This window comes from Orbicella franksi, chromosome 12 (genome assembly GCF_964199315.1).
Source record: "Orbicella franksi chromosome 12, jaOrbFran1.1, whole genome shotgun sequence".
NCBI lineage: Eukaryota > Metazoa > Cnidaria > Anthozoa > Scleractinia > Merulinidae > Orbicella > Orbicella franksi.
The window spans coordinates 10,738,020-10,751,675 of NC_138156.1; the positions used below are offsets into that span (position 1 = coordinate 10,738,020).

General features: G+C 37.4%; 1 protein-coding gene across 1 annotated transcript; it reads left to right on the plus strand.

Moving 5' to 3' along the window:
* Positions 1 to 659: 659 nt before the first annotated feature.
* Positions 660 to 9,168, plus strand: LOC145462626 (CDK5 and ABL1 enzyme substrate 1-like). The gene is made up of 11 exons (XM_081446199.1): positions 660 to 1,582; positions 2,230 to 2,325; positions 3,069 to 3,144; positions 3,649 to 3,757; positions 4,406 to 4,518; positions 4,908 to 5,014; positions 5,550 to 5,586; positions 6,161 to 6,226; positions 6,882 to 6,918; positions 8,029 to 8,099; positions 8,793 to 9,168. Exons 1-11 carry the CDS (start codon positions 975 to 977, stop codon positions 8,928 to 8,930), a joined length of 1,458 nt encoding a protein of 485 aa, XP_081302325.1. The 5' UTR covers positions 660 to 974; the 3' UTR covers positions 8,931 to 9,168.
* The last annotated feature ends 4,488 nt before the right edge of the window (positions 9,169 to 13,656 follow it).

The window sequence follows — 13,656 nt, forward strand, 5'->3', positions numbered from 1 at the left end:
TGAGCTTTTATGGCAGTCAGGGTCATAAATTTAATCTATAAATTATTTCATATTGGGAGTACGGTTTGGTGCCATATTTGTATGTACCTAATATCATTTTCCTTGAGTATCATTCTGCTCTCCTTAACCCTGAAATTGAAAAAAATTGCTTTCTATTCTGAACACCCCAGATGATACCACACCCCAGTATCCCTGTCTCAATCAAATGTGGTCTCCTGGGGTTGCTCTTTACAGGCCCAGCTCATCAACCCCTGCAGGAGAAATCACTAAGATCTGATGATCATGTAGCATCACTATTGTTCAAAAACAAAAATGCCCCTCTGCACAGAAGGCGATCTGCCCCGTTAACAAGGTTCTTTATAATTGGCCAAATGAAACAATAGGTAAACAACACGAACAATGCCCTAGCTCTAAGAGCCAAAGAGGTGTAGATCTAATCAAAATAGAGGTTTCAAAGAGGGTCAGGTCAATAATGCACAGAAGGAGAAACAATTCAGGAAAAGTGTGTCACACTTGTAATAGTGACACATTTCCTAGCAGAAAGGTTGCATGATGACCCTATGAAGGGCTGCAAACTACGATGTTACTATGTTGAGTCAGCAAATTAAGGGATGAACTTTTTGGGGTTGTGGTAAGGGTGCGGGGGGGGGGGGGGGTGGGACAGCAGTTGGGCTTCTGGGGCATTACATTTTTTTTTTTCACCTTAAGGTTGTGCATGCTTTTTTTTTGGTGGGCAAGCAGTTGTGCGAGAATTCCTGTTAACATCAAATATCAGAACCTGGTTAGTAGAAAGCACTTGTGAGATGTTTTGTTTCCCCATGGCTCCCTTTGCACAATTTTTTTCGGCCCTCTTTTTGCTGTGCACGAATTGTTTTTTGGGATTATGTTTCAAACCCTGAAAAAAATAATGGTCTGTCCCTGATACAAAAAATCAGGTGTTTTCAGATGAACTCCTGGAAAATTAAAGAAAATTAATGTATCTACCTGGCCCCAGATCTCCCACGGTTAGGAGCTCGATCACTGAGATATACCTTTCGGGGGAGGGCTTGGTTGAGAATTATTTTAGCGCACAGCTAGCGGGTCGGGCTCAATATTTGTCAACAACCGCCAAAATGGCGGCTGTGACAGCTGGCCGCACGAATAGAAGAAAGTCACGGCGCATAGCTTCGGCATGTGCTTTCCTTTCGAATATTTCTCTCGACGGAAATATTGTTAAGGAAGAAGTTGAACGGAAAACGGAGAAAAGTGCAACGAAAAGAAGCCACGAAAATGTGACAAGAAACACTGATATCTTGTCGTCCAGGCGAACTCTGCTGCATTCGATTTCTGAGCCGTCGACCTCGAACTGTGAGGAAGGAAGCACTAAACGGGTTATAAACAGACAACGAAGCGTAACGGACGCTATCTGTGAAGGGAAGCGGCAAGACAGTGCTGTGGTTGTGCGAAGGAGCGTTTCAATGTCTGAATCGCAATCGACTGATTCAACGTCCACGAGTAGTGGTGGTGTGTGCAGGAGCAAACATCGAATTTCATGCTTAATGGGATCTTCGTTTCATTACAAGAGGAGAGCAAATGACAAAAGGTAAGGGTTAATTCATATTCTGGTATATTTGACCAGTAACGAACGATTTAGCAAATTATGTCGTTACCCCTAAATGAATTGGAACTGTTGTGTCATGAAAATTAACATTTAATGAAGGAATATCTTAATCATGAATAATTTAATTGAAGGTATTGTACACATGTACTACGTGGTACTACGCAAGGAGATAAGTTCTACAACAGCTGTTGGAAGTATGAAAGCCAATAGGAGTTATTATTCAGGGGCATTATGTGAATGTGTACGTGTCCCTCCTTTGTGCTAATTATATTAATTAAAGCTCATGTGGGGTTTTAGTACAAATATCCCAGGGGGGGACTCCCATATAACAGGGATGGGGGTGCTTGTTGAAAATTTTGAAAAGAACCCCTAAGAGGTATCAAGATCGTGTTTTGTGTGTGTGGCTTAAAATGTATTTCTCCCCTAGTATATGGAAATGTAAATTCCCTTTGGATGTTCCATTGTTGCATCAACAGCTCATGCCAAAATTATGTAGTTCTGTGTTTCTTTCAAGTTATGGAAGTACAACTTTTACGTCTTGTAGCAGTGCACTCATGAGTTTTCTCACAATATCTCTATATCTCTAATTGTCCCAATTAATGATTGATTTTGTCGTGTTTGAATCACAGGATAGTGTTGTGTTCATCTCACAAGGCCCCAGTAGTTACATACTCAGTCTTAAAGTATCACAAAGAGAACCAAGAAGCAGGCCAGGAAGGAATGAGGTGAATCTCGAGTATTCGTAATTTCAAACCAGTTTCCTTTCTGTATTTTAATATAGGTAACCCAGACATGTTTTATACTTACCAACTCTTGCGCTTAAGCACGAGTCTCGTGCCTTAACAGATCAAAAACTTTCTTAATGTGTAATTATGCAAACTAGAACCAACACAAGGAAAAAGGCCTTTGCCCTGTCAATGTGAATTATGCTACTGTACCTCCTCCAGTATTCTATTAAATTTTAGAGGGAACAATCACATTTAACAACATGTTGACAAAACATATCCTACAGTAGGTCTGAGACTTACTTCTTTGGGACATCATCAGAACCCATTTGAATTCAGTCAAGTCATCCTCGAAACTCCTGGTACTCCTGGGATGAAAATTTCTTGCCTTTAACTTACAAAATGTTGGCAGGCAGGGCTTTGCTCTAGAAACTTGTGCCTTAGTGCCACAGGCAACAACTTTTTGCCTTTGGGTGACTGAAAAAACTTACTTTTTTCCTTTAAGCTTAAGTGCTGGGCACCCAGGTTTTTGTGGTTAGGAACCTTTGGGGCCCCTAGTAATTTTTCGTAGACCACAGCCTTGGCAGGTATAATGTTGGTCACCATCTGACCAATGTTCTAAAACAAACTGTTTTAAGACACAACTAGTAGTAATGTGTACGTACATGCAGTAAGACAGTATAAAAGTTCAAGACATTGTCAAATAACTTATAAAAAGTGGTTTGCTGTCTTTTTGGTACTAGCGTTAGGAAGACATCAATAGCAACACCCAGCCAATTTGTTGGCATTGAAGGAGTTGAACTTGGAACAGTAGATAAGGTACAGTGTCACTGTGTACAGTACCTATTATTTCCTTTGTCAGCAAAACGAAGAATGATTCTAGCATTAAATTTGTCACCACTAAGAAAACATGGTGCTTGCTCTGGTACTGTACATGTCTATGTAAATCTTAATGTAAGTCATGTACTGTACAGTACCTACTTGGCTACCAAGCTTGGGTATTTTTTGGTTTCTCTTGTGTCTTTGTGGCCTGAATTTAATGAAATGTCCTTAGCCTGTACAAGGTAGGATTTGACCCAAAAAAGTTCTGTGCATTAGCCACTTAAAATTTGTAAGAGCAACATGCACTGTACACCTTAACATGAACTTGAACTTTGGCTCAAAGTGTGAGGAAAACCCAAAGTATACATACATGTTTAATATGCTATGAAGCTCAAAGAATGAATGTTGTTGTCATCAAGAAATTGGCAAACCTGAAACATAGTTTTATCTGTGTTGTCAATTCATGTATTTGGCTCATAGATCGTTTGATTTTGCCATCAGACTGTATCGTACAGATCATTCCTTATTTCAGCGTACCCATTCAGATGGAATGAAGCTGCTGCCAGTAGATCTATGTCTTTGCCAGTGGATCCTGGTGGAGCATCACAAGGTAAAGATGATAACAATTATTGTGCTTTATAAATATGCTCTTTTTGGTAGTGAATTGCCTTAGTTTTGTCTTTCCCGTTGGTAAAATTTTGTTGTAAATATATTAGTCAATTTACTTATGAAATACTAATTTTTAATTAATGATCCACAGGGCTGTAGCTAAGAAAATAGTCGAGATCCCAGCTAAGATTTTCATTGAGCCAGTCATCATTTTTCGTGGGAGACCTGTGACAAAATTTTTGTCCCCAATCTTTTGCAACGCCTTGAATGCGGGGCTACCAAGCTTTGTGTTTATAAGATGGTGGACGCAGATCACGGAAAGAGAACATGCTAAACAAGTGCTCAAAACAAGATACTATTTCAAGTACTTTACTCGTTATAGTGGCACCGATACTCAAGGTAGTCAGGAATTTATTCCAAACTTTTCATTTAGTTGATTTAGATGGTTCAATATAGTTCAGATATCGAAATTATGATTGTATGTGCGCAACCTAATAACCATTTGTTGTCCTTTACTGAGTGATCGCCCACCAAAATCCATCCAGTTATCACCTCTCTTGCAGCTGGTGAATTTAGCTGGCAGCCAGCACTTAGTGACAACCCTAGATCCAGAGGAAGGTTTTACTGTTTATTACTTCTTATCTCACAGAGTCTGGTGACAGCGCTTTTACATCACCAAGTGGATACCATCCCCATCTGCTTGATGACCCTGAATTGACTTCAGGACGTCACCGGAAGGTTCTCAACCTTGCATCTTACCTGGTATGTATGCATCAGGCATTATGTAAATGTATGCACGTTCATCATGAAATTACTCCCTTTGCAGCAGTTGAGACATCAACATTCACTAAATTAATGGGTTGTAAATAATGAAATAGCTCCTTCTAAGACGTTTTGCCTCTGTTTCAAAATGAGTCTCAATTTGTGCAAATTCTGTCATTTGAAAATGAGCTTGGATGTATTTCTAACCTCTCCATTGATTTTATACTAGTTACGCTCATTTTCTTATGAACTGCTTTGCAGTGGGACTCATTTTGGCAAAAAGCACTCAGAAATGCCCTACTAATTAATTATGTAACTAAAATGCTGTTTGGTTTAGCAACTGAATTTAGATTTTGTCAGTAGTAAATCTCTTATTGATTCTTTTCTAGGTATCCATGGTAGCATATGCAAAGCCCTCTGAGCTGAAAAAGGACTTGAATGAACAGTTCAGGGAAAAGTTTCCAAACCTCAACATCACACTCACTAAACTAAGAAGGTACCAAGTGAACTTATTTTCAACTTCATTGCAATGATGGATTCATCTAAGTTCACCGATGGGAAATGGGTATAGATGCACTGTCCGGAGTCATTGTGTTGTACTCTTGGACAAGATATTTACTGTCACATTTCCTTTCACGGTCAGAATCCACTTGTAGATTGGACTGAATGTCCAGTCACCTTAATGCACAACTTTACCTTTTACTTACTGTTCATGAGCTGTAATAAACATTTTGTCGCTGGTTGCCTCAGGTTTAGTGACTTGTACATGTATGTACATAACTTTTGTAGCTATTCAAGAGTAGACTTGCACAATGTTGTCATTTGGCAACAACTAACACAATTCATTCTGTTTTCCCTTTGTTATTTAAATGTTGAAGTAGCAGTAGGGTTTAATATTTACAATTGCCTTAATTAGCATGAGAAAAAGAAAAAAAAAAGATCCTGGTGGTTTTAGTCAGATGACACCATCATGGAAATTGCCTACTGAGAAACACAGTATTTATTTTCATCTTTATTGTGTCTTTTTATAGCCTTAAGAAAGATATTGTTAAAATAGCTATATCACAGGTAGGATTCTTTGTTGGAAATGAACTATAATATTAAGTTGTAGTATAAGTTGTTGTGTTTGGAATGAAATTAGGTCTGTTAATTCATGACACTAATGTACAAGACAGTTAGTATGGTTTTGTATCTCAGTTACAGAACTTAATTGTTAGGCTTCTGGTGTTTAGATATCTCAGTGGGCATGGGTAGTGTTTATAGTTTTACTGATAGCAATAGCATTGTTCCTCACTGTAATAGTAAAGCCCATGGTGTTACACGATACACATATAGGTTCTCCAAGGTGCCGCTCTTTGCTGATCCCCCAACCCTCTGGAATTTTGTTTGGGCCAAAAAGATATGCAAAATGCCAGACTAACAAGGTGGCCAGGATTTAAAGGATGTTTGCATGTGTGAGGTGTGGTTCTAATATGGTGAACATTATAAAATTCATACCCATGACATTTATATAATGTAAATGACCATAGGCCTGCGCTGCATGCAAAGGGGTACAACATAAACTTAACAAAATTAATAATTGTACATGTATGTCATTTGGCGAAAACAAATTTTATTCCTTTGTTTTCTTATCTCCTATCAGGAATGTCAGCTGGATCTGACAACAGTAGCTTATGCATTTGTATATTTTGAAAAACTAATTTTGAAGGTAAGGTTATTTCAATCACTTGTTAGAATTTTTTGTTAGGAATTTTTGTGGCCAAATTGTTTGTATGGTGTAGTTTAGGAATGCTCTCGTTGCAGTGCATGTAAATTGATTTATGTCATGCCATTAAGACTGCAGCCAATTAGAGGGCTGGAAACCTGCTAGTTACAGTATAAGGCTATAAGGTTATTTTTCAATTTCAGGCTTTTGAATCAGTAGTTTTGTTTCAAATAAAATAAGGTCAAAATAAGTTAGATCTTCCTGAGAAATCTTTTGAAGGCCTCTGCAAACTTTGAAAATGTTTCAAAAGTGATTGGAAACATCTGAATGACTTGCAAACATTATCAGAATGAATTTAAAAGTCTTTGGAAAATACCATGAATATCTCACTGCAGTAAGATGCTTTGCATGCACACATACCAAAAGGCTATTTCGTATATATGTAAACATTTACTGATGTGTGTATATATGTACGTGGATTGCAACGTATACATGCGCATGCAGCATAACCAGAATGAGTATCATCCTAGGTGTAGTTTTTAATTGATGGAACTGTATGTTATCTGAACTGGTACCTTAATTAAGTATGCCTGTACATGAAGATATCAAGTGTAATGTGTATCCAACATAAACTGTGTTGTGATATTTCTTTTGACAGGAAAAGATAAGTAAAGCAAACAGAAAGCTGCTGGCAGGTAGGATTCTAATGTCTTAATGCCTGTCTAATGAAGACTGAATAGGTGGAGGTATCTAATGTAGCGCAGCAAGGGGTTAAAGAATCTACAGGAATTTTCTATACATGTACAACATGTAGCTTTTCTTTGCACAGTGCAACCTCTGAAAACTATTGATATCTGGGTCAAAAATTATGGAATAGGCTCCCCAGCAAATTAAGGTTGGCTGCCAGTATTAATGTTTTAAAAACAAACATATGTAAGACAAACCTGGAAACTCTACTGGATAAGGGATGCTGAAGCTGTAATCTATGCAATAATTAATTAAGTTTTTTTTTAAATGTTTAATTATATATATATATATTTTTTATTGTTAAGTATTTTTATGAAACTTGTAGAAAGACTAATTTTTAAATTATTCTTAGGTTTTGTAACTTGTAAATAGACTAATTTTTAAATTGTTCTTAGGTTTTGTTATTTCTTTTTAGGTAGGTGTCTTCTATTAATAGAGGGTTATCCCTTGGCTAAAACAATTTGACACATTAAAAAAGTTATTATTATTATTATTATTATTACTATTACTATTACTATTACTATTACTATTACTATTACTATTACTATTACTATTACTATTACTATTACTATTACTATTACTATTACTATTACTATTACTATTACTATTACTATTACTATTACTATTACTATTACTATTACTATTACTATTACTATTACTATTACTACTACTACTACTATTACTATTATTATTATTATTATTATTATTAGAGCGGTTTTCAGTTGAGTGTCGAAAGTAATTAGACAATTACTTTGGTTTTGGTTTTAATACAGTTTAAGATTAGCTGAGAAGTCTAACTGGTAAGTAATTGGTTTTGGTTTTGGTTTGACAACACTCAGTTGAAAACCGCTCTATTATTATTATTGTTATTATTATTATTATTAAAGTGATGCAGTTTTAAGGCAGTGTGTTATGATAATTCGGTGACTGCCCTTGCATTTTACAGTTTTCAGAAATGCTAACATAAAAAAACTGTTATGGATGAAAGAGGTTCCATTTTTTTCCTGCTTCATTCGACAAATTTGACCTTACTTGTTTCGCGTTACATGCATCTTTAGGTTCCTGTTTGTTGTTAGCTGCGAAATTTAATGATGATATGAAAAGAGACAAAATAAAGGAGCTGATTGAGGTAATTTTTTTTCTTATGTTTATTCATGGCTCTCACAGGCCTTGAAAAAGGCCTTGGAAAAAATTGCCATACGTGATAGCTTTGGAAAGTTGTGAAAAAACATCATGTTATTATTATTATTCACTTAAGTCCAAAAAGTTGATTTTAGTGAAAAAAGGGCTGACGTTTGTATGTGCCGTGTTTTTGCAAACTTTAACTTAATAAGGTTCATGTGGTTCCTTGCGATGCTAGTACACACATTTAGTCCCCGTGCACACTACGACAGAGGAATGTGAAAAACGGCGTTTTCACTCTGAAAACGCATCAAATGTTTTCCGTCCACACGACGCCAGAGGAATTTAAAAACGCAACAATCACCGGTCATTTTGGATTTGTGTTTGATGCGTTTTCAAATTCCTCCGGTTTGAAGAGCGTTTTCGAGAAGCTCCATTTTCGTGGCAGATAGTGTGGACGGGTGGCCTAACAGTAGGAATGAAGCCGCGTTTTCAAATTTCTCCAACTTAGTGTCGACGCTGCGTTACTGAAAGCGTTTATTTGAATGCTCACATACTATTGCAAGCTCTTAAAATTTTTTTCTAATTGTTTGTGCTCAGTACGATCTTAAGAAAGACTTTCTCACTCTAAAACTGTACTATACGCCATGCACCTTGTGAGTTGACGAAATGGAGTTAACTTTTATGCCACTTTTTGCAGGCCATTGAGGACAGGTTTCGCATATCAGCCAAGGAACTTCTGAAGTTTGAATTCCAAGCAGTGATAGCTCTTGAGTTTGATCTGCATGTCCCACAGTGGGAGGTGTTGCCTCATGTCAAGCGTATGGAGACAGAGTAACAACATTGATAGACAAACTTATAATGTTCAATGAATATTGAATGATCTCAAACGAGGAACTGAAATTGTTTGATATTATTCACGTAAAAAGTGGTTTACTTGCAAATGATACAAGTAAAGAGTTTTGTTTGAATAATGGTGGTTTTTGCAATGCTGAAAAGCCTTTTTATCAGGGTTTACATTGCTCTTGTAAATGCTGAAGTTTTAGAATTTTGTCACTTTTCCATGTTCTCGTATTTTGTGGAAATGAAAATACTTCCTTAAACTTTCCACAAATACTTAAAGGTCAGTTCCTCGCAAATCACGATTCTTTTTAACTTTCACACCATCTGGGTTATGGAAAATTTACACTTGTAACCGGGAAAACTCCTGGACCTCCTGCAATCTCAACATCTCTGATTGGTACAAACTCCGTTTTATATTGAAGCGATAGAGCACTTTTTCCGTGTTTACATAGCCTCATCTAGACACGAGGAGGGTTGGGGAATTCGAGACAGTTATGCAAACCTTCGGCTACGTCTCGGGTTTGCATAACTTTCGAGAATTCTCCCAACCCTCCGAGTGTTTAGATGAGGCTATGTAAACACGGAAAAAGTGCTCTATTGCTTTTATAAAATAATTCTCAAAAATACGCGCGAATCTAAAACGTCACAACTGTGTTTACATACTCTCATCTAAACACACCTATCGACCAATGAGCGCGCGCGTAGTAGCTCAGTTATGTTATAATCATTGGTATGGTCTATATTGTAGCTGGTGGTCGGCTTTAAAGCTTTAAAGTGACTCTTTTGTCTGTTTTTTTTTTTTTTTTTACCCATTTTGGATGTGGTGGTAAAGTTTCAGGGATTTGCCTAGTTCTCTAACCAGACTTCCTCCAAAGGTGTTATCACCTGAAAAGGCTGTTAATTTTTCAGATGACGAACTGCCATGAACTCATTTGCTGAAAATCTGAATAATACAAATAGCTTTCACCTGTGTTTTAATCCTAGAGCTGTTAGTGGCATGAGCAAATTTGTGAACAGTTTGAAAGCCTCGTGTGAAAACGAAATATGTTATATTTTGTAAACCTGGAAAACTCCTTGAATCCCAACATCTTTAATTAGTAACCACCCAGTTTTATATTCATTGGTCTGGTGTATATTGTAGCCTGGTGGTCGGCTTATCTTTAAAGTTATTCTTTTGTTCCGTTTTGTTACCTATCTTGGATGTGGTGGTACAGTTTGAGGGATTTGCTTAGTTCTCTAACCAGACAGTAAAGAGACGGGTACTGAAGAATTTAGGAAAACAAATTTACAGGGTTTTTTCATCTGTTTCCTCCTCTCTCTAACAAGAGATAAGCAACTTAGTTCTCTGAGTTGTGAAGAGCTTTTGAATTTCAGAAGTGCTAGGAAAACCTTCAAGGTCCAAGAAATTGTTCAAAAGGTATTGCAGTGTCCATACTTACTTTGATGGAAAGTAGTGTACGTTTTGGTTACGATCGTTTTGTTGAAGTTAACTTCTATTGAGTGACACTTGTTGTTAAGTCACTTTGTCAGTTTGATAACTAACATTTATTCCTTAGTTAGGATCCCTTTTACATGCTTTCAGTGATTTCTCGAAAGAAATGGTGCTGGATATCCATTTAAAATTGAAATAATATGGTAATCAATTCTCATTTTCAGTCCCTTGGACATGGTATAAATCTAAACAGGTCATGTTGTTTGCTGTCCTTTTACCAAGTATTTGTTATAGTAACTTTTTCGTAACACGCTTGAGATCAAATGAGCGCAACCTCGTTTACTTCTTCGACAGTGCAATCGCCCTGACTTGTGGAGAAAAATGCATGAGGTTTATATATGGTGCAAAAATCATTTACAAATGTATAGTTGGGTTAAGGTTTATTCTGAAGTATGAAAGCCCTGTTTGTATAAGATTTTGTAAATTAAGTTTGTAAGAAATGTGAAGTTGACATATTGTAAATAATAGTTTATTTTGTAATTAAAACTGGTTGAACCTTGCGCTCCATGGCTTTACCAATCCTTCCAAGAATTGCTCCCAAATTCGAAAGAATCAATGCTGTCCGTTGCTTTTTTTTCTGATATCTTGAGAAGACGCTTCGAACCTGTAATTTGTATTGAAAACACGCCTACTGAGCAAGGTTACTTACGGTCAAAGATGCGCTCGCTCGCACCTCGGGTAATATAATGTGTGCACGGTTTTAACGACGCAACTGAGGAGACACGGTGTTGTGGCAGCGTTAGTTGCAAAAATTGTTTGCTGGGCATGAGGAAACGTCTTACACAGAATGAGCATTGAAAAACATGTATTGTTCACCTGAAAAACGATGGGATATAATTGCAAACGAGGGATGTATATAGTGAAAAGGATGTTTCCTAGTGTCATAACCCAAACCCCACGGGTTGAAGGGCGAGTTTAACAGAACTCAACACAAGGATATCGGCATTGCTCAGAAGCGCTCAGAACTAGAAAAGTTCAGTTCTTAAAACATCTGCACCCATAGTGCATAAGCTCAGGTTTTCTGTAACTAGTAGGGAAAAAGGTAATCGAAAAGTGAAAATGAAAATGCTAGTATTGGTAATTGAAGAGTTATTGCTTGTGGAATTCCCTTTACAAAAAGTAATGATTAATATATGTATATTAATTTTTTTACCAAGTTTTAACTTCCCCTGCAGGTGCCTTCATTTGAAATCATTTCCTCATAGGATGAACTGTGATTATGATGAAAATGGGTGTAACTGTAATTGTAAATTGTCGAGGCTAAAAAGAATATACAAATTTGTCTAATTGCTGCAATAATAATTAACAAAAAACAATCTACCCTTTTCCGATTGCGACACGAGAAATTGTAGTTTTCCGTTGTCACGAGAGCTAAGTTTAAATGGGAATGTACAATCGGAAACCGTAAAAGGCTCAGAAAACGTTAGAGGACTTGTAGGTTAATTTCTAATACCAACCCAAATGCTAAACAATAGGTCCGCAATGCGTACTTGTGGGATTATACTTAGTTTTATTCCATTCGGTTGGAGTTTGTTTTTAAAAGTCAGTATCTGGGAGTTGAATTGCTTTAAGTGAGAAGGCAATCACTGCAAAGGTAAAAGTGTAACTTTGAAGCTGTCCAGAGACATTTCACTTGTGGTAGACGAGAATTCCCTAAGAAACTTGTGGCCCCTTGGTCTCATCCTGGATGTAAAACCAACCAAGAGAGACGGGCTGGTGAGGAGATTCCAGCTGAAAACCAAGTCCGCGATCCTGGAACGTCCCATCGACAAGATCGTTCTTTTAGAGGCTCCTAAACTGCACGAGAGCAGCTAAACATTGTTGATCTTAAAGTCCTCAATCAAGATATGTGCTTGTAACGTCAGAGAACAGTTGTTTCTTTATTGACTTGATTGTGATGAATTTCGAACCATTTCGAATGGATTTAGTGACAATATATTACTCAAGTTTTTTCGTTTGAATCACTCAACTGAGTTTAAATGCTTTCAGTTCGCATTTAGGCGCCGGTATGTAGGATTCAAACGTGCGTGACATTTTCCCTGCGTGCACTTGATTTAAAATTTAACTCGTCGGTCATCATGTGATTAGTTGCATAAGATTTCCCAGTTCTCGTTTTGTTCAGTACGTATTATATTAGTCTCCTTCGCAGCCGTTTTTTGGGATGTCACGCAACGCTCCCCCCTGGAGGATTGCACTCGCTACATACCTTTGATGGGATGTCTTGTCTTCAGGTTCCTCTTGGGGTACAGCCAGTCTGTTTTTTGAGCAACGTCTTCACTGTGTTGCTTCCTGCACGTTGTTCAGATTGCTAGTATAACAAAAATAAATGTTAACAAACTTCCTCATAAGGGTTTGTAAAATACCTAGAATCTGCGGCATGAAGATCGCACGATTACACACCATGCCCACCTGCCCCCATCCAAAACGAAAAAACTCGAAAACCCTGACCAACCAGCCGGAAGTTGTAATGCTAAGCAGCTTTGTAAAAAAATGAGCAAGTTTTGTTAATGTTGTTTTGAATTTTGTGTAATATTCACATTCAGAACAAACTATATTTCATTGCGGCAGGGTGTCCGATAGTCTCGCAAACGGCACTCGTGAAATGACTCATGGGAAAATGAAGTCTGTATTACCGTTAGGGCATTCAAACGTAAACAATATGCAGTGGTTACAAAATAAAATCTTCAAAGTTAAAACTTACGCGAACCAACGGGTGTAGCTTCTCCAAAGATGTTTTTAATTTCCCTGGCTAGCTTGAAATTAATTACATGTGTTCCAGTCACCGCCGTTTTCTTGCCATGATGTTTTGGATACTGGCAAGTCTTAGGGGCTTGCCAGTACTTTCCTAGGGTAAAACGATGAGCCGGACAAACCGTCACATTTTTAACCTGTCAGGATTAGATCCTTCTCACAAACATTTTCCCTTGACAGGTGGTGATTTTGTAGATGCCAACTGATATCGCCGTCACAACTGTTTAGGGCTACACATTCTGTAAATTCACGACTACTTCCGCACGTGCCACTTGTAACTGCTGAGAAGGAACACGATCCTGCCATTGCAAACAGCAAAAACGACGCAAAGCGCAAAAATAAATTCGTTATTTCTTAGGTAAACTGAGTAAAACGCTGTTGACGTCAGACTTCTGCAATTTGCATAATTTAATTTTACCGCGAAGGGCTACGCAAAAATAGCAACACGAAAAAAAAAACAAAAAACTGTTGAATAAAA